General features: G+C 40.1%; 1 protein-coding gene across 1 annotated transcript; it reads right to left on the bottom strand.

Moving 5' to 3' along the window:
- On the bottom strand, positions 1-25,599 carry mtap (methylthioadenosine phosphorylase). Its single transcript, XM_006629952.3, has 8 exons — positions 25,351-25,599; positions 17,915-18,001; positions 14,957-15,015; positions 14,289-14,456; positions 5,518-5,620; positions 5,032-5,271; positions 1,646-1,768; positions 1-663 (listed from the first exon to the last, which is right to left on the bottom strand). Exons 1-8 carry the CDS (start codon positions 25,375-25,377, stop codon positions 625-627), a joined length of 846 nt encoding a protein of 281 aa, XP_006630015.1. The 5' UTR covers positions 25,378-25,599; the 3' UTR covers positions 1-624.
- Positions 25,600-26,886: the final 1,287 nt, after the last annotated feature.

Below are 26,886 nucleotides of genomic sequence, written 5' to 3'. Positions count from 1 at the left end.
TACTTGGCAGTGCCACACTTCTTTATTTGTAAAATCAAGTATTTCAAAAAAAGGAAACAGAAATTGTCAGTCAAACTCCAAGAGGAAGATCTGTGGTCTCTTCCCATAACCTGAGTGGCAATTAAAAAAGTTGTTGATAACACCAACTCTCCATTACTGAGTCAATTTGACTTGTCAACATGACTTGCTGTAAATACCTATGTTGGCTTCTCAATAGTCATTGGAATGACTTTTAATTATTCAAACTGAGATTCGAACATGAGTTATTTACGTTTGGATATTTATTGCTAACCTTACTAACCTTTTCGCTAACAACCAATTTTCAATAAAATTTCTCATACTCATGCACAAGTTACTGTGCAATGATAACGTTCCATGCAATCAGTTTAAAAGTTCAATGTTTCACATAGAAAATAAAGAAAAGTGCTAAAGATTATACAATAAAATGAAAGATGCACAATCATAAAATGTGCAATTCAGGCACTTTGCTTACAGTTTACTGATAAATGACTCAAGAAGAATACATATACCCTGCACACTTCTGAGATTATTATTTTGTGTTAATTCTGTTGTAGAGTGATTACAGCAGAAAATGGTCCTTCAGTGAGTTCTTCAATGAGCACTTCAGTGCTTGGGTAGCATTATTGAACACTGCACAGAAGCCTGAAAAAAAATAATTAAAATAATTATTTTACAAACCAGTTTTATATTACATTAACATATATTAGCATATCATAGTTCATTAGATTGAAGAAAATAGAATTCCACAGAATTAAAAAGAAAATATTTGTAGTATAAAACTTTGTTTGCTCTTTGAAATACAGAACATCATCACTGTACTTTATTGTCTTTTATTTAGCTTTTTTCTTTAATATTGCTGTCTCTTGGTTCCCGATAAGTCATAAATGAATTAGTAAGATATGCATAACATGAGCTACAGTTCCAAACCTCAATTGTAAAAGTAATCCAGTGAAAGACTCAGCACAATCACTCCCTAGATTCTGTGAGATATCCAGTAATGTAATTGTGTTAATGTTTGGCAATGTAGTTACAAGAATAAGATTTACCAAGACGACCTCAGAGGTGTCAATCTGAGATGTTGTCAAATTTAGGGATTAATTAGTCAGTTTTTTTGCTCAACTCTGCCCATTTGGAACAAACTGCAAAGGGCCTTATACAATTTCTATATTCATATTCATCTCTGGGGATGAATCATGTATTTGAATTGAATGTCCTGTGCTGTGTAACACTCATCTTAGCGCACTGCTTCTATATAACTTGTCAATTTACTTTTCATATTGCGGCCATACAGGTTCCAGTTTCCGTTTTTCTACAGACAAAATGTTAAATCCTTTGTACTTAAGTATTTGAAGACACTGGTAAATGCAAGACTGTCAAGTTGTTCTTAAATATCATCGGCTTTGATTACTATGTTCAAGAAAAAGAAAAAGATTTGTTCATTTAAAATTACTGCACTATAGTTGACCCAAGTGCCCCTGACAAGGCTTTCAAAAAACCAATAAAAAAGCCTGGAAAATTCGGTCTTTGGCAACTAAAAATGGTTTCAAATGCTAATACAACACACAGCAGTTTTAGATCCCAATGGCTTCTGGTGCTTGTTAGCCAGATCGCTGTGTCTACTTACCTTCATGCACTTCATAGTTTGGGACCAGTCAGTTTTGGAAATGTGTGGTATCGCAGTTAGTAAAATGCTGGCTGCCTTGTTTGCGTTTTCCTTCATTGTTTTTAGCACATTGTCAACGCAGACCTGAAAACGGGAGATTGGAATGAAATAACTCAAAACTTCTGGAGGGCTGCATATACATTGCGTGAAACTTTCAAAGTTTTCGCGATGATGAAATTTGTTACGAACAACAAAAGAACGCAGAAGTGAAAGAGACCGTAAAATGTTTTGCAACGTACAGTACATAATGCCAGCCAGCCATTCCTTCTTCCCAAGATCACCTACTTTTACACATGGATTCACAAACTTCCACTTATTCAAATATAGAATCTTCCAAAAATCGAACATTTTTGCCTCCTCCCCCCCCCCAAGTCTAACACTCACTTTGTTCCTTCATATTAATGTTCATAAGAACGTGCCCGCGGCAGGGAATTAAAAAAAAACTAGCAGTTCATCCGCTGGCTAAAAGTTAACCTAACCAAACAAACCAAATTAATCCAGTCCCGGAACACAGTGTGAATAAGACCTCAGAATGGCTTGGCGACAAGGGTAATATACAAACGGATGACCTGTCCCCAAAAGGCACCAGTAGATACTTGTAATTGTATTCAGCAGAAAACAAAACGCACTCAAAGCTGCAATCTGGGACAGAGAATGAAGCCAAGGAACTTCTTTAAGTGGCAGAGAGGCATGAAAGTGAGTCTGATGAGAGAGTTACGTTGTACACTCAAACACAATACTTTACTGTACAGGGTGATACAGACCCTCTAGAGAAAGGCTGACCTCAAGGCACGTTGCAGAGGGACAACCAAACATTAAAGAGAGAAAGCTTTGTGTTGGGATGGGAAAACAGATAAAGCTGAAGACTATCTCATTGAGTCTGGGAGGTAGTTCATTTAAGCTTCTAACAAGAGGACCTGTTGCCCACTTTTTACAATCACCACTCAGGAAGATCAGGATGAAGTCTGTGGAGCAGAAGACACAGACAGAGGTGTTTGCTGGTGGCACTAACCACTCAGCCAGCCAAGACAGACAGCCCAGATCTGCAGACAACAAAAGAACTTCAAATGTTGATACAAATAAACTGGCAGCAAGGGCTGATGTTGAGAAAGATGGCGTTAAAACGGCAATATTACAGTATTTACTTAAATATAACCCCTGCTTTAATACAAACATTTTTATAAACAAGTACCTAAAATTCAGAAAACAAAGCTGAAGTCTCTCAAAATGGGCAAACTTAACATCCTTCAACCACATAGAAGGTAAAATCAGTTGTTTTTTCCCCCAAAGACACTGGTATATTGTTTTTAATTTTCACATTCTAACATCACTGGAGTCACCAGCACACAGTAATTTCTTTGTAAGCCCTGAAAATGGTAAGGGTTGGTCTTCTGCCAGACTGGACACCGGCTTTATGGCTTGGAAAGCTGTGTAGTGACTCAGGCTTTGCTGGCACCAGCTACCAGAAGGTGCAGGAAGCATTTTGTTTTAATTCTCAGCCCTTGACAGCAGACATCCAGAAGCCGAGGAAAATCAGAAACTCCAAACTAATCTACAAAAGGGTTCAATTAAAATGAACAAAATGCACCGACAACTACAGGAAAACATTACTCTGTAGTAGTTCCATTGGAACGTACAGTAATCTGTACACTTCAAGCGAATGTAAGAGCACCACATTAAATGAGACCACAAGAGCACAAACATTTATCCCTAACACTGCTCACTGCCACATGTTATCATTAATGTTATACACCGTGTTTCTCTAACTAAACAAAGTACAGTTTCTTTTGGAATGAGGGTGCCATTGAAGTGTGTTTGGGTAACATTCAATTTGGTTTTGTTATTTTCTGTCCTCTTGTTCCATTTATTTTCCCCGTTTTCAACTACAATGACGATGAGGCCAATTCGAACTGGAGGAGTGGATGAAGCAGGCTGGACAGAAAAAGGCAGAGCCAGGCACCCTGTTTTGCTAATATGGGGAGAATCCTGCTATTGCCGACACACAGACACTCCCAGCATCACTGCCATCCCTACATAAAAATGCCCAGACTACCTCAATAGAATGGATGTTACCGATTTGGTACCGATTCCCTCTATCAACAGTTAGGTAATGCCCCAAGACTGTGGGATCAGCTGAAAACCCACTTCAAAGCTGGCTACCAATGATTCAAACATTTTGACACTGAGTGCAATGCACATGTAATCGCAACGTCAGTCAGAACGTATCAAAAATACTCAACGTGCAAAATCAGGAAGTGAACATTTGTATTATTTTAAAAGGCCATGAAAGTTGGTTGTTTCCACCAAAAGGAGGAGGAAAAACAAATGTGCACAGCTACAACCGATACATTTTCTCATTGCTAGGCATGTGACATTTCAAGCATGCACACCTGGTTTATTAAAACTTTAATAAATAAAAAATCATAAAGCATGGTGCTTTTCCAGAAAAAAAGGCAAGAGGTGCATTTTGAACGTTTGCAAAAAAAAAAAAGAAATGAATTTTAAAATAAGCTACAGGGCATCAGGACCCAATCGTCTTTTTCTGTGAGCCAACAGTGGGCCCACACTGTGATAAATGAACTACTGTAGTCAGGTAATCTCCCTACAGAGTGTGTGAACAGCAAAGAATCAGCCCAGACAACTAAAAAATATTATGTTCAACCTTCACATAAGCCTAAAGTAGTAGGGACTTTATGTGCGCATTTTGTTTGGCATTTCTTTGTTTTAATTTCATATTTTCAGTCTCAGACAAGAGGCTCAATTCTGATGATGACATTAAATGAACTGCTTAACAGACTCTTGTCTCTTTCTGGTGGGCTGGGGCGGGGAGGGGGGGGAATCTCGCTTCGATACATTAAAATATGAAACGTCACCATTTTGCAAGGGATTTGGGGTAATTCCCTTCAGCGGAGTCTGCTCCATTGCGGACATCAGAGAAAGACGCATAAAGGGCTCAGTGGGGTTGACTTTATACCACTGAATTTCTAATTGACTAAAAAACAGGATTATTTTGAACTGTGCAAATTAACGCTTTCAGATTTGCAGGCCTTCTGGAGGGAGCCTTTTCACTACCGCATTTCCCAATTAAAATCAAATCCCAAACTCTCCAGTCGCAGAAGGAACTGCAAATGCTCCAGTCAAGCGGTTTATCAGTTCGATGAAGGCCTCACTCCAGTAAGGAAGCTCAGCTGGAAACGAAAAAACCAGCAGGTGTGGGGGGGGGCCTTCAGGATTGGGATTGGGAACGCGCGAATGTGGGCCTCGCGACTGCAAGGGTGGACACTGGAGCACGGCCTAGGAAGTAAACCACAGGCGGGCAGGGCGCTGTAACGGAGAGCTGTACTCACGGCCTCTTCGTGCTCTCTCCAGCAGTCGTAGTCGGTTGCCATGGCGATGCTGGCGTAGCACAGGCCCGCCTCCCTGGCCAGCACCACCTCGGGGACCGAGGTCATGTTGATGACGTCGGCGCCCCAGAGCCGGAACATGAGGCTCTCGGCTCTGGAGGAGAAACGGGGCCCCTCGATCGTCAGCACCGTGCCCTTTGGGTGGATTTTCACTCCCAGGTTCCTTGCCACCTCGAGCAGCACCTGACGCCCAAAGGGACACAGCAGAATTTAAGAATATCATCCATCTTTTCTCAAATTTCTGTCTTACACCATAAAGATATACCAAAATAGCCAGCTTGTTCTTGTCCCTTGGGTCAAAAAAAATAAAAAATTATCCAAGGCCCTAAAGTATAAAATGTAGATGACATAGTTACAGGTTGCGAATTACAGTGGTTTTGGAACAAGTATCAAAATAAACACTCTTACGAGCGTTAGGACGGCACTGACCTGCCGTGTTTTGGTGCAGAAAGGCTCTGCCATGGGGATATGGCAGACTCCTGGAGGGCTCGTGGGGCTCCCGTCATAGAAGGTTTGAGGCCTCTTTGTGGTTCTGCCAAGAAAAGTAAAATCACTTGTGGTGGCAGTTTTTAAAAGAACAGTCATGTCAAATCCTCAGGCTCCAGGTCGGAAAACAAGGCCAGGTTCACTAACTGGCCACCAGGTTCGTGGCCACCTTCATTAATGCTCAAAAGGGCTGCAGTCCAATTCCCGTGGTATCCATGCGAGGGGCCGGGAAAAATTCGCACAGAGAGTCTTTAAACCTCCACCTGGAATCTGAAAGCCAAAAAACGTCTCCATGACTCATTCTAAAAATCCATTAAACAAAGTGAGGTGTGAATAAGGTTTTACACACATGAGGAAACAAATATGAAGTTTAACAGGAATTGAGAGTAAAGGAAGACAGCCGTTCCAGTATGAACTGGTGAACCGTGAACACGTCTGAAGCCCAAATCACAGTATTGTGGCAGGGCAAAGAATGAATATGTCCAAAACAAGGCGGGGCATACTCATTTCATACTTTCCAAAGACAGAGAAATCACAAACTAAACTGGCATAAGGACTCTCCAAAAATATTGGGAATTTCATAAAATTTCTGTCCCTGGTTGGAAAAAAAATATTTAATGAAGTTAAGAACTCATAGACATATGTTAGACATATGATTAAAGGGCAGCTCATGCCTCTGTAAAAACCTTCCTTATCAGGTGGTCCCAAGCTCACGTTCAACATCTAAAACACTCTTCCTCTCATGACATTACATGATCGGGACAGTAAGACGGATTATACAACGGGAAAAAGAACGTACAGGGAGAAAAAGTTCCAGTTTATGGAAGGAGAGAAGAATAACGCTTCATGATATTCAGTTCTGAAAGGTAATTTCTTCGCAGACTTTCCGAATAACCATTTCTCTTGATGTTCTGTCCACCAAAATCAAAATTCTCATTTTTATCTAATCAGAAAGCCAGTATAAAATATCATACTGTATCATGTAGTCATTATTTACTGTATTCTTTTTGAGTTAACTTCAGTGTATGTGGTGCAACTGTCTTCTTACCACCTTTTTGACCAGGTCTCACTTGAAAAAGAGACTTTGATCTCAAAAGGACTTTCAGCGTACATACAATCACGTGCAGGAAGCCTTGCTTGTTGACATGAACCCTGCCATTTTAAAATCTTTTTTAGCCCATCTTTTATTTCCTCTTAAGGCAACTGAAAAAAGAGACAAAAATATGTGAGTGAGGCAGTGTCGAAAATGCTTCCTAGTTGGGGACATCCTAAATCCACGCTACTGCATTGTTTCCAGTAAAGTTGTCGTGATTCCTGGTATTTTTAGTTCAAGGGCTGAAGGCTGGGAAAGGCAGACGGAAAACTCCCAAAGCTTAACAAGAGGTGCAACGGGCGAGAGCGCTCGGCAACAACCGTCTTTTACCACACACACGCGTCTGACTGGTTAGTGCCTGGCACGCCCAGATTCACTCCAGGTCAGGCTACTGAGTTTGTACAGGGGCACAAAGATTCTCAGAGGCAGCTTCACTGTGTAGAAACGCTTCTGAGGAAGACAAAGGGAAGCAGCAGAGCACCGCAGCCCTAACCATACCCACCCCTACCACTGTGAGCGTGTTAAAAAACTCAGAACAGAGGAGAACACGAGGAGACAATCTTTAGCAGTAAACGAGGTGTCATGTCTCTGCGGCCCACGAGACTGAGAATTGTTTTGTGCTCCTCATAAATTTATTTCCTAAGTATCAGCTGTTAAGATGTGCTCTTAGTTTTCTAAAAGCATTAACGTGCTGTAACATTTCACCTGAGACCCCCTCGAAGATAGCCCTCTGTCATATTTTCTACATTGCATCCAGTACCCAGCTCTGAAATTGCCCTCCCTAAACCGAGAAAGCAGGCTAGCTTTCTAAAAATACTCTAACAAGGACTTGAATGTTAGAGACCCTGCTTTGCTGCCCTGTATCTCCCTTTTAGACAATACGCTGTAGCTCAGAGGTGAGCACTTGCTTGGGCTTTCTGTGGCTGATGGAGAAAAGATGCTTCAGTTCCACATGTTGGGATGGGCAAGTATGAAGTAATTTCAACAACAAAAGTGGTGGGCCAGAAAAGGACGGGTTTCTGCCAAATTCCATCTACACCCAGACTGCACAGATTCGCACCCTTGTCAGGGTTCTTTCCAGCAACAGCAGGACTAGAAGACCAACCTGGTGAGGAGCACTGAACAAATGAGCTGGCATCTGCACAGGGTTAAAGTTTAATACCAGGCCTCAGCAGGAGAAACAAAAACCAACTCTGCCGTTACCTACAGTACCAAGATAATATGGTTGATATGTTGCCGCTGTGCTACTTTCCTGATGAGCCAACTGTAAAAGGTCATTTTCCAGGAGTCATAACCATATATCCAGACAGGGTAAGTATACAAGGTAAATTTACCTACATTCTTTACACAGCTTACAACAATGCAGTAATAATAACCCGCAAGACTTGTAACAAGTGTAATATCAGCGATCCAAAGAAATATTCAGTTCACACTGTGATGCAAGGCTGGTGGTCTGTAACACATGTGGCACAAACCTTGCTCAGCGGTTATGCATATAAGCCCACTGAATTTGTTTACAACAGTTGACAGTGTCTGTTTCAAGGCTCTGCACTACACAGACTCAAACATATCACCAGAAGTGTATCACCGTGATGTGGTTCAGCAGGCTGGATTCTCATGCTAGATTCTAAAACGCCAATACATGTCTTTGAACATCAAAGTACACGTGACGTTCCAACACCTGTATGTACCCAGGCTGCCTAAACCAAACCTAAATAAAACTCCTGACTGGGCAAATACCCAACCGTACAAAAGCGTTGCAACAAGCCTTTGTGGGATTTTAAACTTGGAATTCTTCATATAAAATCGGTCCAATGAAAGGGCACTGCAACACAAGGCCGTCTTTATAAAAAAAAAACACACAGATGGAAGGAACCAGCCTGACGTGAAATCACACCACTCGCTAACCCTGAACAAATATGCAGTCACACGCAGTGCAGCAAGTCAGAACAAGTCCCAACATGTAGCTCCACTGCGAGCTGCACAATGCTTGTCACGGCTTGTAATAGCAACTGAAACCAACACAAACAGAGGCAAACAACAGAATGCTTTCCTAAATCAGCACCGATGCATAAAGGAAATATTTCTTCCTTTATTTTTTCCAGTCAACTTCTGTTAGTTGGCCAGCATATGGTTAAACAGCTGCTAACTATACACTTTTTCCCTTGTTGTTCGGTTTCACTTTCTATGCTGCATAAACGGATAGACTAAAGTACTGTTTACCTCTCTGTTGAACTCATGGACTGGCATGAAGACTTTCTATGGACTTTGACTGTTTTAAAGGAAAATATATTAGAAAAAAGTTTATTCAACATACTGGACTGTACTTTTCTAATATTGTTTATCAGTGCCTTATCAGTTCTATATTACAGCTTATTGTAATGGTTTTGTCTGTCACATCACCAGAGGTCTTCCATTCACAAAGCTCTTCAAAATCCCTACAAGATGCACCTAGATGGTGGCATCTCTATTCAAACATTTGGCAGCTTGTCACAGAGAACAACAAGCCTTCGCCACTCACTGTCAGTACAGAGGCCCAGACACATCATCACAAAACAGAAAATGGAATTGAAACATTTCCATTGTTTTGGAGAAATAAAACTTGCACACACACCGAGAAAAATATTCATAGGTAGTCAGTAGCTCGTGAACATTTCAATGTCTTTCTCAAACCAAAGCATAATAATGCAAAAGATGTTCACTGACTCAAATGTTAGGGCACCTAAACAAAAGAGCACATATTTATTTAGAATGTGGGTACAAATATGACCAATCATACAATTTACATGAACATATGGGAAAGTGCTGCTCAAGATGAGTTAGATATGAACTAACTCATGCATCAGCAATACGGAGAAGTAAACTGGAATGATGCATTTGTCTTTATAATGAATATTGTCAGGATGAATGACACCTGACTACAGCTGATCCTATTGATTCCAAAGGATGGCAGCCATTTGATCAGGTGGAGAAATTTAAATCAAATGCCAGGTGGGTTCTGACAACTGCCTCTTCATATTGAAAACTATATTAATTTAGTAAATCGTTTAGGGCCAGAGCACTTACCTCCCCACTAAGCTAGTCCATTAGGACCCTGATACGAGTATAGTCCGTATCACATTATGAATCTGTCCGTTTTCTAACGGCTTCGTTCAGTTTGGGATCGCGGGGGAGCCAGAGCCTCTTCCAGTTGGGAACAGGCGGGTACACCCTGCACAGGACCATCGCAGGACAGAGCCACAGACACAGACGCTCACTCACACCAGCTCCAATTTTCCCAGAAGTCACTTAACCTACCGGTATGTCTTTGGACTGTAGGTGGACACTAGAGTGCCTGGAGCAAGGGCACACAAAAACAGGGAGATTGTGCAGCTCAGGTCCAGAACGCAAGGCAGCCAACCACTGCGCCACCATGCGGACCTACATTATTAATATACGACATTTTTGCACCGAGAAGGTTATTAATAACAATTCAGGGAAGAATGGCAGATGCAACTTCCGTGGTATTTGGTTCCTCACAGGGATTTTGAAGCTTCCTAAATTATACGCGATTCATCCATAATCAAGAAACTACACAGAACCCAGTGACCTCGGAGGCCTAGAGTCACATGGACAAATGGTCTGATGTATTAAAGGAACAGCCAAAGCTCTTAATCTGACCTCAACCCAATATTCAATTTTCTGTACTGTAAAGAAGAGAGAAGAAAAGAAGACAGAAAAAAGTACAAGGACACAGACCACACGGCCGACGGAGCACGTTCATGAAAGCAAGCGTGAGGGAGGTTTAAACAAAGCTCACCTGAAGGCGGAGCCCAAACAGCTGTTTACATAGCTTTCTCGTTTAGTCATCACACCTGACGGCCTTATAAAACACCTGTGCTGCTGAAGGTCACCATTTACAGGTTTCCGTTTCATTTTCCACGCTTCAACCTTCTGCGTACAGAAAGAGAAACCCAAACCTCGCAGAAATTTAAAGCACCAATAAAAAAAGTAAGGTCGTTAAAAAAAAAAATCGAACTGGACAAGTGGATGTGTGGTGCCAAACTAGAGACCTCTATAACCCTCTGTGCTTGGTTCCAATAGTTAAGGGTTGTGTAAAGCTGTAGGGCTCATTTTCCTGGATTGGTTTGGGTGCACAAATTCCTTTAGTATGCAGTGTCAGTTCTAGTCACTACTATATGGTATCGAGTGATCATCTTCACCCCCTGCTGCAGCATGTCTTTCCTATCAGGAGGGGTGTCTCCCAGGAGCATGCGTGCTCACAAAGAGCCGAGACTGATGTTCTCCGCATGTCACGGCTTTCTCAGCCACTGGATCTGAACTCAACTGGGCATTCATGGGACAGTTTTGGAATGATGCTTTAGACACCGTTTGTGAATCGATGGGCAATAGTGCTGCAGAACTCCAACTGCTGGTAGACCGGTAGGTGAATTCCAGGTCCTGTAGGGGCCCACTGCCCTGTTGACTAATTTACACTGCTGTTCCGATTTTTACGTGCAAAATTTAGGGCTGGCAACTGGAATGCAGATCGCAGGTGACAAGTAGCAATCTGTCCTTCTAAGAATTCCTTCCTCCATACGTGCCAGACGTGGGCCAAGAGAACTGAAAACCTTTCCAATTATTAAAAAATCATCCATTTCCGGTGGTGCTTTCCTCAGAAGGCTGCTTCCTAGACTTGGTTGGGTGTGATTACCAGTAAGAGTTAATTTGCCCAGTCCCAAAAACCACACTAAGCCTTAACAGGGAACTCAAGAGCAGAGCCGGGCACTGTGGATAGACAGGATAGAGAAGAATATCTGGATTATCTGGATGCATCTTGCATGATTCACCCGGTGGTGTGTTTGCAAGTCAAATATAGCCAGGGAAAAAAAAAAAATCGAATCTGCATTTTTGTGAAACCTGTGTCTTAAAACAGACCGGTAGATTAACATACTTCTACAAGGCTATTGAAAATGGGTCCACATACTACAAATATTTTTCCATCACACCAGCTGCTGTAACCTTTCCTGCTGATGAACACTGGGGGTGTCTTATTTTACCACAAAGGACCATTGAGATAAGGCACCAGTGTCGTGATCACGCAGCTGAAGAATTTATTTTACCTAAACATTGTGCCTGGATGGATCTTTTAAAGATAATAAGATAAGATGGATAAGGTATTCTTTCACTTCTTAAGTTAGAACAACTTCCTGATCACAACATCACCTCTTTCCTGTTGTACATTTACAATGTATTTTCTTTTTGGATTCAAGGTGTGCATATTTTGACCAAAAGACAGTGAAAACATAATTACATATTCAATTGAGCCCTTCCTAGTAGTCTTCTCCACCATGGGGAAAAAAATAAGTGAAGAAAAGTAGTTTTTGGAGTATGCCAGAAGTGGCAGGATTTTAAAATGTTTTTCTAACAAAAAGCTGTAATTACAATCCGGGTCAGGTCAGCAAATATTAAGATGAAAAAAAAAATGTTTGTATAAGAGAAGGAAAAGAAGACCCATTCGTGCATTTTTAACCACTTCAGCCGATTCAAGGCCAGAGTCTATCCCAGCAAGCAACAGGAGAAGCAAGGCATGGTACATCCCTGGTCAACATGCAGACATGCAACATGCAACATGGTTCATCACAGGCAGACACTCGCACCAGGGCCAATCTTACCAGAAGCCAATTAACCCACCAGCTCGGAGCACCTGGCAAAAACCCAGGTGAACTCAGGGAGAACATACAAACTCTGCGCATGAGAGAAGGTGTGGGAGGAAAACCGCATTTAATTTAACCTAGATCACTATTTTATAGTTACACCGATGTGTGCTGTTTTATATAGTCTGTATTTGTGTCCCAGGAGGTTATGTGTGAAAATATCAAACATTTCCCAGGTCACAGAATATATCAGTAGGCCATTGTTTTATATGGAACAAGTAATAGGTTTATTCCCTGCTGAAAAAAAGAAGAAAGAAAACACAATATTTCGGCCGTAGAGCCTTCTTCGGGTGTGATGTGTTGTTCATGTTCAACAGTTGAATTTCTTCTTCTGAGTTTGTACTAGAAAACACTTTTAAACAGGCAGACTATATGTTTACCTCAACTTCATAATTAGCAGGCAGATATTCTGCATTTCTAATACGGGGCGAGATCTTCTTTGTTGTACTCTGAGGTGTGTCCTGGGAATTTCTTAATTGTAACTGTTGGTGTCACATTTTATTTTCCTGTACTGCAAACACAAAGTTTTGCTAATATTTAAGACCGGTACAGCTTGTCTTTGAAATGAATTGAATTGTGGCACAACTGGTTATGTTATTCCTCCTCTGCAGTAGGGCAGTAGATGCCAGAAACGTTTCAGAAATTCTTTAGAAGAGGCAAGTGCTGAAGTATTTCTCATTAAAACATTTCTGCAACAGCCTGGTGTAAGGAGTAGCTGAGATCCGATTCATGGTATCGTAATGTTGGTTATTTAGCCCTTCCTTCTATTTTCTATGGAGCAGCTGGAGACTGAAAAGTCTCAGTTAGGGAAGCAGACGGAAGATTGGTTACTAAGCTATGCTCTGTTTAAATAAACAAGGCTCAATAAAAACACTTAAGGTATTTAATTGTCTCCTCTTAATACTTTTTATTTACAGCTGAGTAATAATTTATTTGCTGTGCATAACATTAAATTCTTGTTAAAATCTAGGAGTTCATTAAACTGTTATATGTGTTGTTGGAGTGTTTTCGCCGGTTGGAGTATTTTCGGTCGCATTTAATGGCAACGTCAGCTCAAAGATTTGGTTCAAACCACCAAATGGAGACGGACGTCCCGACAAGCGGACCCTGCTGATGTGGGATGAGAGAGAGATGTGATGTTGGAGTGTTTTATATTATATAAGAAGAGACGTGAAGACTGACTTTATGTAGAGGCCCAGCTTTTAAAAATGACAATTCTCAGTTGCGCATGTTAACTTTGTTTCAGGTACAAATAAGATGTCATGTTAGAAGAGGTAAGTTTATTTTGTCTGTAAGACTATGCTGCGCTCTTTATTTAAATTAATAAGGGGCAAGCAATCACAGTGTTATGGTAATCCCAAGATAATGTCACTGGGACCTGTAACACAGGAGAGGCAATACCTGCGCACTCCCACCGAAAACTAGTTTCTGACCATTCCTTCTCCTGCCAGACTGTGCAACCTGGTAAAACCGAAGTCCATGAACCAGCCTGAGGACGGGACGGTCAGACACTGGCTCAGCACACAGGCTCGGTAGCAAGCAGTGAGCAGCTCAGCCTCCAGTCTGTGACATATCTCCCATCTCCAAGCCGGACAATTAAATCTACAATCCAGGCAGTCTTGGATCAGACCCCGATTCTTCCAGCTCACCTTTGAGATTCTTCTAAAAATGGCCAATAGGAGACATTTCATCCCCAATAAAATATACTAGAAAAGCTCATTCAGAACGATCCCAGATACCAACACTACCTACGAGATGTCAGAAGCATTATCAAAACGTCTTCCATTAAACATCTCCAGTGTGTAACTGCCTGCTGATGTTGTCTCTGTCTCCCAATATCCCAATATTCTTGCAATTTCGCCCAGGAGATTCACAGATGCTTATAAAGAAGTTAGTACTGTAAACTCCATGGCTGTGTGGCCTACCTGTCAATGAACTGGTCAAGAATGACAATGTCCCCAGGCTGGATCTCCTCTCTGAGTGACCCACAGGCTGTGGTCACCAACAGGTGAGTGCAGCCCTCTTCTTTCAGGGCCCAGACGTTCGCTCGGTAATTGATGTCAGTCGGCATGATGGTGTGCTGCCTGCCATGCCTTTAAAGGGAAACCCACATGTAAAACTGCAAATACTGTGTGACTAGCAGGTATTACAAACAGTAATAAGAGTACATAGTAGCTGTAAATTGATTCAGTTAACCAAAGAGGACACCGGCGTGATGAAATGTTAACACTAACTTTGTGTTGGGCAGTGGAAACCCTGTTATGTACGTCATATTCCTGCGCCTGTGAGCCTGAAGTCTAACCTGCTCGCTCAAATCGCACAGTAAAAGCACTTTAACCGGACGTGCAAGTTCCCTATATACACCACAAGGGGGCGCTGAGAGACAAAGAAATGGGAAAAAGTATAGAAAACACAGCTAATCGGCTGTGGTATTAATGGTGTTTTCAGTATATTTCTGTTGCAGAGAAAATATTAAACTGATTTGTCTAGGAGTAGAATCTATATCTTCACACCTTCCACTTACAAATACAGCTAAACAAGCCCTGTAACTGTAATAATTTAATATCATTATTGGCAATCCAAAGTTTCTTACCTTGCAAGCAGGACACAGTCCACATGTTTAATCTTCCCTACTATGAGAGCATCTGATGGCTGAAAAACAGAGGAAAGTCACATTGATCCCCCTCTTACTAATTCTCATTTCTTCCAATTGTGCAGTCAACATTTCCAGTGACGTCCATCAATATTCCCCCTTCTACATACAATCACAGAAAATACTTTGGAATCATATTATTTTAATACATTTAGTGCTCTAAAACCCATCTTTCTTTAGTCTTGCAGTCGTACAGTATGTGCGGTTTTCCCTTACTGAACCTGACGAACATCACCTAGGGACTTCAGTACTAAGCACTGGGAAGAATCAGTACTCAAATATGGAAAAAAGAAGGTGTCTCAGGGGTTGCTCAAGTGATAAAGGGACTTGCCAGAATAGAGGTTGGGCCCTATGAACGTAGGATTCCCTACGTATTGGCACAAAATCTCAGTGCCAAAGAGGGTTGGGGTTAGTCAGCCAGATCTCTCTGGGCGACACAATGAGATCCCTTTGGGCTCCTGGAAATGTACAGATTTGCAATGCTATCGATGAGGGACGTGCGTTTCATATGATCAGTGCAGAATCTCCAGCGGTGCTGCTTTGGTGCCTGTGAGGCACTGAAAGGGGAGTGGCTCAAACGTGGGTGGGATCAGAGGCGTTGGCCCACACTTTGTCATTCTCCCTTGTGCAGTTACAGGGTTCATAGCTGTGAGCCAAGGTGTGATAACACCTGGGTATAAAAAAAAAACCGTCAACTATTTTTGTGTTTTAGATTCGCCAATCTGTTACCTTATATTCGACTTCGGGCCAAACGTAACCTACTGTAAGAGACTCTGCAGCAGCAGTGGGAGCACCTTGGAAGTGATGTGCTGTTATTATGCTGCTGCATTAAACACATTTATTGTAAAATGCTGCAAGATCTTAGTCAAGCACCAAAGCTATCACCAGCTCTATTACTAATGATGCTTGATTCTTCAGTTAGGAACTCCACCCAATCCATGCCTGAAGCTCAATGGTGCAATATAATCCCACATACAGTGGTGCTAGAAAGTTTGTAGGTTGTAGGTATGTGTACAGGTTCACATAGTTTTTCCGACATTCAATGTTGGATCATTTTGATCAATAAATTAACTAAAAAGTAGATCCTTTTGTGCATTATTTGTTTTATTGGGTTCTCTTTATCTATTTTTATGACTTAGATGAAGATCTGATAACATTTTAGGTCAAATTTATGCAGAAATTCAGAACATTCTAAAGGGTTCACAAAAAAAAGGCTATTCTGAAATGGAACCGAAAGCTATTTCTGAAATTACCCTTTTGCATTATGAAATACTTAATGTATTATTAGAAATCAAGTAAATACACTGTTGGGGAGTTGACATTGGTGACACTCAAATCCAAATCAAATCCCCAAAAACTGGACATGAGCAAGCTTGTGTTACAGCTATTAAACTAATTACGCTTGAAGAAGATTCACCGTGGGTCCAGTCAGGAAATTATCGCAGCCTAGCAATGAGTGGTAACTTTGAAGGCAAAAGGTTAAAACTAGATTTTGTGTTTTATTCCTGCTTTTCTGGCCTTTTAAAATTTTTTCACGTTCTTGCTCTTGAAGATCATCTCACACCAGAACCACAGGACATTTTTCCAGTAATTTAACATGAACTGCAGAGAAAAACAGCCTAGCATCCAATCCCTAATACACTCCACCATCAGAGGTTATTAACATTAAAGAAAGACTTCAAATTAAGTGAATCTCAAACTTGTTAACACCCCAATCTCAGTTTTTTAGACACGTTTCTCCAATGGTGTTTCTTCAAAACAATCAACTACATTAAACTATTCTATTCTATGTTTATTCATTAATTTGTTAATGCGCTTGGGTTCAGGACTGTTTAGGAGTACCGAATAACAAGAAGGGCTAAATTTATTTAAGATAAAAATAATAAATTGGAGTTAAACTGCATTTTTCATGCCAAAGGATTGCCAAATAATCTTCTCTGTTCAAGACTAAAAGGGTTTAATTCCTTTAATCTGTCCGTGTAGAACATTCCCTGACAGGTAAACAAAACTGAACCTTTCAAGCAAGATAACAGTACCCAATCTGCAACCATATCTGTCTCACTTGAATGAAATTAAAAAAAAAACACCTCACAAGTTATCTGAAAAACACTTGTCACAGCCAATATTCTACAATCTCAGATTTATCAGTTGTTTACGTAACACTTCTTTAAAGAAGTTTTGAATAACAAACATGTTGTGCAATTTGGTTTTACGAACCCTGCTTCACATTTGCGAAAGGATTTTTTCTTTTGGAGTTTAAAATATCTTCTATTTTTTATTATTTTCTTCAACATCAAAAAGTCTAAATCAATCCCTTATGCTGAGATTGGTTACTGAGTGAGTTCTAGCCACAGTTATAGATAAATATCAAATTCCCACATTCCTTTGCAAAACAGTTTGAAGGGGAGCCCATCATACGTTTCTTTACAAAGTGTGCTGCAAGTTCTTAAAGGCAAATTCCAATGTTTAAAAACAGCATTATAAGTATATGGTCAATAAGTACAATGCAAATTTGCCAGTCTTCTGCTTCTGTGAAGGTTGTCATACCTTTGTATTTTAATGGTATCCTCAAGAAACCAAGCCTATAAGCCAAACAAATATATTAAATATTTCATCACCTCAGATCTTCCTAGCTCTTCGCACTTGATCAAAATTGTTATCAGAATTTGTTTTCTCGCATATCAGTGACTTGAATAATAAAGCATTATATATTCCAGAAGGAACTCTATGCTTTAGTTTGAACACATCTATAAACAGACTCCTCATAAAGCTTTATAAATACATGAAAGTTTTAAAAGTGACGGAAATCTCTAAATTTCTAAACTCCAGTAACTGATTTGTCCTTTGTATCGCAGAATTTGAGAACATTTTAGATGCTTAAAAAACAATACAATATACCTTTCCATAGGGTGTGTCGACATACTTCTCAATCCTGCCCTCCAGGATATCTGGATCATCCAGTCCAGAACCTCCGATAATTCCAATCTGATGAAACAAATTGTACAGAAACACTTCATCAATGAGACCTTGAAATAGAATAAACTCTAAAGTGGAAATTTTCTGGACTCCTGGATATTTAAGATCACAGTTTTATGGTGTGTTTAAATACTTGAATAAACAGGAGAGCACACAAAACACATACTGAAAAGAGAAGAAAATAAACTTTTTTGTTTCTCCTTCCAGCGTGGAATAAACCTTTACTTGTTCCTTTGCAGCTTACGCATGCTGACGCAGCTGCCTTCTGGAATTAATACAAAATACATGTTTGCTATTACCATCAGGGATTAATCCAAGACTTGAAAACCTTTAGATCAGATTGACAAAAACAGGCTTTCCAACTTGTTTCATGGAAAAACACCATCAGCACAGTGCCTTAAAGCCAAGTTCTGAAGTCTTCCAAGGAACTACTTTGGCCTGAAAAAGAATTTACTAAGAAATAATAATAAAAACCCACACAGAATCATAAATAAAAGAAATGCTGGGTATTAAAAAAAACATTTAGTTTAAGTAGCAAAAAGCAAAGTAAGTTCATATGTTTCATATACAGTAGGTGTAGAAAGTATTGATACCCCTTGGACTTCTACCAATTTATGTCTGTTAAAACCTCAAATTGCAACACATTTAAACAGGATTTTTTTCTGTACGATTAAAAAAAACATACTTAACATTTTGATGGAGCGTAAAACATGTTATGTAAAACAGAAAACAGAAAAATCCAGCTTGGACAAGTATGCACCCCCCTGAGACCTAATGCATTTAATATTTAATTACTTCCCACTTTACAGCAATTACAGCCTCAAGTCTTTTGCGGTGTGTTGTAACCAGCTTTTCACATCTTGCCGGTTTAAATTGTCACCCTGTCTTCCCTGCAGAATCTCTCCAGCTGTTGCATGTTACTAGGGGAGAGCCGGTGTTCTGGTTGCAATTGCAATCTTGAGTTCCTCCAACAAATTTCCTGTGGGTTTTTGAGCCTGACTTTGACTAGGACACTCAAGGACTCCCACCTTCTTCTTTTCAAGCTACTCAAGGGTTGCCTGGGCTTTATGTTTAAGGTCACTGGCCTGCTGAAATATGACTCTCCGTCTCAGTTACATGTCTTTTGCAGACGGTCCTGGTTTTGCTCCAGGATCTGCTTTCTATTTTGACAAGCCATGCTCTTATTTTGGCATTTAGAACAAATAACTCCATTTCTGTCTCATCAGGCCACAAAATGTTTCCACATTGCTACAGAGACTCCTATACACATATTCAACACAGGACTTTGTGTGAGCTTTTCTCAAATACAGCTTCATCCTCATCCCTCTACCATACGACCCAGGTTTGTGGAGTCCATGAGCTCTCGTTGACTCTCTCATAGTTCCTCCCGTCTCAATTATGAGACACTGTAGGTCTCTGAGGGTTGTTTTTGGTCTCTTGACTGCTTCTCTGACCAAAGTCCTTCTTGCCCAGCTGCTGAGATTTGGCAGATGACCTGGTTGTCGAAGGTTCTGAGGAGTTTTTTTTATTAGTTTCCTTCACTTCCTGATAATTGATTTAACAAGGCTCTGTGGGATACGCAGTGCAGTGAAATATTTTATATCCCTCACCTGACGAGTGCCTGTAACACAGACAGGTGTATTTAACCTTAGAAAGACATGCATGTTCAATCTAAATGGTCTTCCACTTTAATTGCACACAGGTGGATTCCAATCAACATATGGTCAAATCACCAATTCTGAAGGTTGAGGCAGAGCTTATCAAGGACTGAATGCTAAGGGGGTGAATATTTTTCCAATGAAGATTTTTCGGGATTTTATTTTTAACTAATTCATTTTTTAGCTCCAAACTTTTAAACACAGTGATATTGTAGAGGATGTAGCATGGATCTAAAGGGAAAAAATGTAAAAAGTGTAACGGGTTTTCTGGTTGCAACACAACAAAATGTGGCAAAATTCAATGGAGTCAATATTTCTGCACCCACTGTATACTTGTTCATTTTTATTTCATTCACTTCATTTGTTCATTTCATTCATTTTTTGTTATGGATTTTTTTAAAATAGAAAACACTTTATGGAGCAAAACAGCAAATTAGGATAACATTTGTGTTGAAAAATGATTTCCATTGTTTATAAAGACACAGTTTAAAACCAAACTAGAATTCAGTCTTTTGTGGCAGGGCTCCTGAGTTGCTGAAATGGTCAAGGTATCCACAATAGATCAGATAAATCCAGTAGTCTAGATACAACCAGGCTGAGCTGGGCTGTGCTGTTCCTTCCACCAGCTGTGAGCCTAATTCTCCCGAGAAGCAGCACACAGCTGTTCAAGAGCCACCAGTATTTTCTAGTATTTTCTGTTGGGGGGAAAAAAAACGTAAAACAATATGGGGCTGTTTCTCACTCTCGCGCACTGTGAAATACATCAGGGGGTCTATAATGTTTTGCATATGTGGTTCCTTGGAACTCGTCTTTACATGGGTGAATCATAACACCCCCATGCAAGTTTAAAACAAATGTCTGCAGAAAAGTAAACACTCCAACCTGACAGTGACTGAAAGGTGACACCCAAATTAAAACCAAATGTTAGCGATAAACTTCAATAACGCTCAAGAACAATCAGAGCCTAAGAATATGAAGCCAAGAATTACATAATTTCAGAGGGACAAGCCATTCTATCACTGCAAGCAAAGGCCTGTAAAGTGTGTACCTCTTTCAGGTGCTTCACGCAGAAAGAATAACTTGATGTATTTTCTTTTATGCACGCTTAAAGATAGTGTTCATCCCAGTATGTAATAAGGTCACATAGAAAGTCTGGAAATTGCAGAGGAAAGTTCTGGAATAAAGACAAACAAATGCAGATCTCTTTCCAGCTACAACCAGGAATGGTCCGCTGGGATTTAAGGGCCTGTTGTGATCATTAACAAAGACCTGATTCAGCCCAGAACAGAAAGCACAGTCAAATGAACAGCGGACGAATAAGGTTTAAGACATTTTATGTCAGTGTTCCTGAGTCCTCATTCTGATACTTCAGCTAATACTCACAAGCTTGGATGTCACATATGACTGCATTTAATGTTCTGAAAGCACAAACCACACAATAATTTCTTTCTTTCCTAATCAAAATTATACAACTCCAAGAGGAAAAAGAAACATTGTGCAAGGTATTTTTAGATAGTGGGGAATCTCAGTGTAATGATTTAATGCCTTGGATAACTGTCACCACAGACACAGCTGTGGCATGAGATAGGTAGGGAGCTTGAATCCAGCTTGCCACACCAAAACCTGGTTTGATAAAAGCCAGTCAAGTGGAGGGCAGCCAAAGATATTTCACAATGAACTGCTGGTGTCAAATCCTCACGACAGCAGACACATTCTCTTTTAAGATTTTGTGGTTTAAAATATCAAATTTGGCAAAAAACAAACACTGCCAAGAACTCTGACAGAAGGATCTTATACCAGCGATTAAGTAGACGGGGGTTTGGGCCTGCTTCACTGCCTTGTGGCCTGGATGCCTTGCTATCATGGAATCTACCACAAATTCCATACCATACTAGAGTATTTCAGAGAAAAATGTCAGACTATCTGCTCGCTAGCTAGAGCTGATCCAAAACTAGATCATGCAACAGGAGAAAAATGAGCCAAAACACATTAGCAAATCTATGACATAACATCCCAGAAAGAAGAAATTTAGGATTTTGAAACAGCCAAGTCTAAGCTGAGACCTAAGCCTCATAGAGGTGCTGCACCGAGACTGAAAGAGATCTGTGCCTAAAAGACAGCCCTCCAACATCACGGAGCTGAAGCAGTTCTGTAAAGGACGACTGGGCCAGAATTCTTCCGAGGCAACGTGAAAGCCTGATCAGCTCCTACAGGGAACATTTAATTCAAGATATTGTTGCAAAAGGGGAGGCCACAAGCTGGATGATTTAAAAAAAAGTACAAACTAGAATTATTTGTGTCATTTGTGAAATGTGGTTATCTACTATTAAGACTTGCTGACAATCCGGTGAAGGTCAAATATGTCTAATATGTTCAACCAAAAAATCTCAAGGGGATGGACATACTTTTACTCTACACTGTATATACAGCTTATACTGCTTTCAACAGCAGACATACACTCTACTAGACTATTGATCTACTGTGACTTTTACAGCAGGTGCCCTGTTGATCATCCGTATCGACGACAAAAGCTAAGCAGCACAATGGATTTAACCATGTCATCTCTGCTCAATAAAATGTCTGCCTACCTGCTAAAAAAACAGGTAAACTCCTGGTAATAACTTTATGACTCACTTTATAAATATGTTGCAGTTTTAAGGGATGTGACAGTATGCTTAAAGAAATAGTGAATAATATGGGACAGAGGCTACCAATATTCGTGTCTGCGGTTAAAAACACTTGCTCTAAACTTCCTGTTCCACAATGTACTTGAGACGGCAGCTTTTACCTTAAGGAGAGTTCTTGAAAAGCACCCATTTAGCAGAAGCTGCCCGCCCTTTGAAATAACCTGCAGCTTGCTTTCAGCTAAGGTGCTAAAAAATGTCAAGGTGAGTGAAAGTCAGGTGTGTCTGCAATGAAGCTCACTTGATTCACTTCAGGTGAAAAAACAGGTGGATAGGCTGGTACCTGGCAGAAACAGGTGATCACAGCCTCATGCCCTGGAAAATCTGATTTTGCAAATCTGGGAAAGGAAGCCACTAACTACTACAGTGACTCATACATAACATACATATAGTGATAGAAGAAAATCCATCAAAACACACAGCACTGACAGCAACTATCATTTTGCCTTCATCTCGTCTTGGCCCCCAAATTTCCATCACTTTAAATAAGGAGGCAAAGTTGAAGACTGTACAATTGGAATAAAGGAATCATGCAGATTCAAACAGTAAAACTTCCTTAAATGCCCATTAAAAACATCTGTACATTTTGAACAAACAAAACTATTTTAGGGCACATAAATTTGGAAGGAGATACCGCAAAATGAAATCATAGTGCTGGTGGCAGTCGAATGAATGTCAGTAATGGATTACAATCCCTAACATGGAAAATGCCATTACACCCTCAAGTCCTCTCCCTTAATGCTTAATCTCAAAACAGCAACAGTGAAGAGTAGAAACTGTCTTGTGTTCTCCATTCACTTAGCAATACAGGACCTCTGGCCCTATAAGCAGAACCTGACATTTAACCAGTCATATAATAAAATGATAATTACTCAGTGGCGTGCTTTAGGTCTCAAATACAAGTACACAGGATATCCTTGGAGGTGACTGTATTTTAAACATTTGAAGAGAGTTCAATAACAGAATTTCCTCTTAAATCTTTACCTAATAAAAAGCCTTTTAATAATACACCTCCTAAAAGTAGACCACAGGAACCTGGAATTATTCCAATAAACACCAGTTCATCACCAACATTTGAACCCAAAGAACGCGTCTTTTATCCTGTTTTGGTTTCTTGTAGGTAATATTTGGCAGCAATCCCAAGGTACAATTATAAAGAAGAAGAACTGCGCACTGTGAATGATTCACATATGTCAAGTCATGCTTTAATGCATTCCTTAATCTGGCAGCTTTGAAAAACACCATTTTCTATGGGCTCTTTTCAAAGTTAACTGTGCATACAAAATCAGGTGCCATAGCAAATATAAAGAGATACAAGACTGTGGATCTTATCAGACGGCCAATGTAGCCTTAATATAAGTTTGATGTTACTGTAAATTAAGTCCTTTGTATATTGTAAAAGTAGGAAACAACATTTAAAAATGTTACAGTTTATATTTTGATTTATTTCCTTAAACCTGTTAGTAAAAAGTAATGCAAAAAGAGAATCTTTCTTTTTAAGGCTTGGGGGGAGGCAACGTCTCATTGACGTCTGTCATAAAATACGAATCCTTCGATTTACAGATATTTCTGGCAAAGGTAAACCCTTGAGCTACAGGGTTACCAAGGCGGTGACTGATGACACACTTAGGTATTGTAGATGTTAAATTAGTCAAACAGGGGAAAACCCAAATCAACGGGTAATTATCGAGGTGTATAAAGAACTACTGGCAGGATCCATGCGTAATTATCAGCATCAGTAAATAGGCATGGGGTTGAGCAAATTCTCAGTTTGCCTCACAGGCATGTAGCACTTCGTCCCAGACAGCTGTGGTTTGCTTTTTGTTTTGCTACAACAGCCGATTATCACTGGAGACAAGCTGTACAAATCACACCTACAAAACTGCTAGTAAACTTGCAATAAAGATCCACAATGCTTTCATACACATGGGTGAATGGCACCGATTCCCCCCACTCTCCACAACAACTGCTGTAAAGCAAACTTGCATTCTAGATGATAAATAAAACAGCAGGGTGTTCAACAGTAAGACGATACTGTGTAGCCCTTGAAAATAAAAGACCATAAAACTAAAGTATTGCTGCAAAGGAACAAGTAATAGGTTTATTCCATGCTGAAAAAAGAAGAAGAAAGAGCCGTGTACACTACCTGTACAACAAATCGTGGATGTCGCGATTGGATGACTACATAAAAAAAAAAACCAATGCAAAACCCGAGTTGAGGCCTAGTATGAGCGCACCGCATGTCCAGGCCTCAGAAGACTTACATTATTTACACAACGTGAAAAACCTAATACAAGGATGTCGTTTTTTTTTTTTAACGCTTCCCATAGATGTATGATCCTTGTACTGCGCGTCCCGGCCTTCCCAACTCTTGCTTGTACCCCACTGAGACTGACGGACGCCTAAAATGCGTTAATTTGTAAAGCATGGGCAATAACGTTTTTTCAGCATGCTTCGTTTAGTCCACCTGCAATTACCGAGAGCACGAAGCGGAAAAGAAGCTCTTCCTGACAAAGAGATTACTGTACAGACCAACAAGACCTTGCGTTGCAGAGCCGGACGGAAATGGACAAAGGAATTATTTTTTTTTTTGTCCGGCAAACATGATCATTGTCTGTCACAAGCTAACCGTAACGCGTGTAAAGAGGCGCCTTCCACCTCTTTCGGGGAAAAAAAGCACTGAGTCATTTTTTTTTGTTCAAGTAACTGCACGTTACACCTTAGTCTACCGCACTGACTGCACCCATAGGGCTAACCGCAACGGCGGCTGATTTGAGTGCCTGCAGCTTTTTTTCTGTGCCATAACAACCATCACAAAAAAAAAGAAGAAATCCCAGAGCCAAAAGTGATTAAAACAGCATCTATGTCTAAACCGTTTTGCTTGTAGCGTGGGTAATAGCCTCCACGCGTGTCGTTTAATAACGCGAGCGTTCACATCACATTTTGCTCCGTGTAGCTTTCCTTTTTGTAGCCGGGAAAGACATGCAATTCCTGAACAGAAGCAGAAGCACATTACCTTAACCTCCTGCACGCTTGCAGCCATTTCTCCCGAGAAGCCAACGCTTGCTGAACGTCTACTTCCTTCCTGTGTTGCGGAAAGCAAACATGCGGCTTATTGAGTTCAGCGCGGTATTTACAGTAGACGCACTTCTTATCGTTTCTTGTTAGTTCTCCCCTCCCCAAAAAAAATAATAATTGGGAAACGCTTTCTAAATTTCTAAGTCGTGTTGCTTTAAAAACCGGTTCCTCCCGTGTCGGAGGCTAGAATTTGTAAGGGGCGCTCATCCTGAAATGAAGCCCGGTACTTGCGACACACAAAGTACGAAATCATAAATATTTTCTTGTCAAGCAGATACTTGTAGCTCTTACTTGTCGTCCCCGCCTTATGTGTATCCTGCTTTTTATAATCGTTGAATATTCTGATATATTTATATATTTTACCCGTGTCTGTTGCGCAAGGTTTGAAAACTCACTGAAAAAAAACACCGTCAAAAGACAAAAGCATCTGGTTATATTCGCTCATTCATTACAATCACGAGAGAAAATAATACACATAAAAGATGTTGTTGAACTTTTTGGTATCATTTAATTGGACACAATCGAGACGCTTTTTTGTGAAATGCTGTCGAAGAATTATTTTATGGTTTGTAACGTATTCCTAGATACACTAATTATCTGATCGAATTAAATGCCCCCCTCCTTTTGTATTTCTTTAACATCATTTTTCACGTTGTTTTTCATAGTAATCACGTTGGTATGTGTTTTTTTTCAGTCATATATTTAACCCCGCAATGTAAAACGAGAGTACAATTGGACTGTTCTTCGCGAAGAATGCACAGCTGATTCGCAGCCAAGTTTCGTTTTGCTGGATTTCCCACGTTCAACCTGTTCTGGATCATGTTGTTACAAGAGTAAAATTTAAGGCACTTGCTACGTTTAAAAAAATCTTCAGTTCTGTTTTTAACACGGTTACTAAAGGATGAGCACTGTACCAGGAATAGGATTTAACGAAGATTGAAAATCACAGTTAATAAAGGCCTAAGAACTCCTTTGTTAATCCTTAATTCATACTTTGTCCATTTTCAATAAACTGTGAATCCTTGTTAGTTTAGTATTAAGAGCATTTATAAACCCTTAATATCGCAACCTTATTGTAAAGTGCTACTGATTGGGAGAGGAAAACACACTGGTAGCTGATGTCCTAACCTATCTTGCCATGCTCCCGTTGCTTGTTTATATTTTGATGACAGGAAAGTTTTCACAAAGATTCCCCTGTTCTTGTTAGGTTGTTCATTTCAAGCACACAAAATTTGTATTTTTTTTTACCACCAGTGTATTAATTTTACCACCTCCCTTGATTGTAATACTTATAGTAAGATGTTGTACAGAACTATCAGCTTATCGGCTGGAGAACATATCAATATTGGCCCTTTTGTTCTTAAGAAATAACATTTACAGGTAGAGAGGAAACTGTTTATTCCTCAAATATGGTAAATCTAAGTCTTTGTAAAGAAATCCTAATCGATACAATAATCAAGATTTGCAAGAGGTA

The sequence above is a fragment of the Lepisosteus oculatus genome, chromosome 1 (genome assembly GCF_040954835.1).
Source record: "Lepisosteus oculatus isolate fLepOcu1 chromosome 1, fLepOcu1.hap2, whole genome shotgun sequence".
NCBI classification, from domain to species: domain Eukaryota; kingdom Metazoa; phylum Chordata; class Actinopteri; order Semionotiformes; family Lepisosteidae; genus Lepisosteus; species Lepisosteus oculatus.
The sequence above is the reverse complement of the archived record's forward strand: the minus strand, read 5'-3'. Positions and strand labels throughout refer to the sequence as shown.

Coding starts and splice junctions, on each gene's coding strand:
- mtap (XM_006629952.3), bottom strand. CDS start 25,377: ATGGCTGCAAGCGTGCAGGAGGTTAAG. Junction 15,016..17,914: donor TCGACACACCCTATGGAAAG/GTATATTGTATT, acceptor TCTGTTTTTCAG/CCATCAGATGCTCTCATAGT. Junction 5,621..14,288: donor CTTGACCAGTTCATTGACAG/GTAGGCCACACA, acceptor TTTTCTTGGCAG/AACCACAAAGAGGCCTCAAA.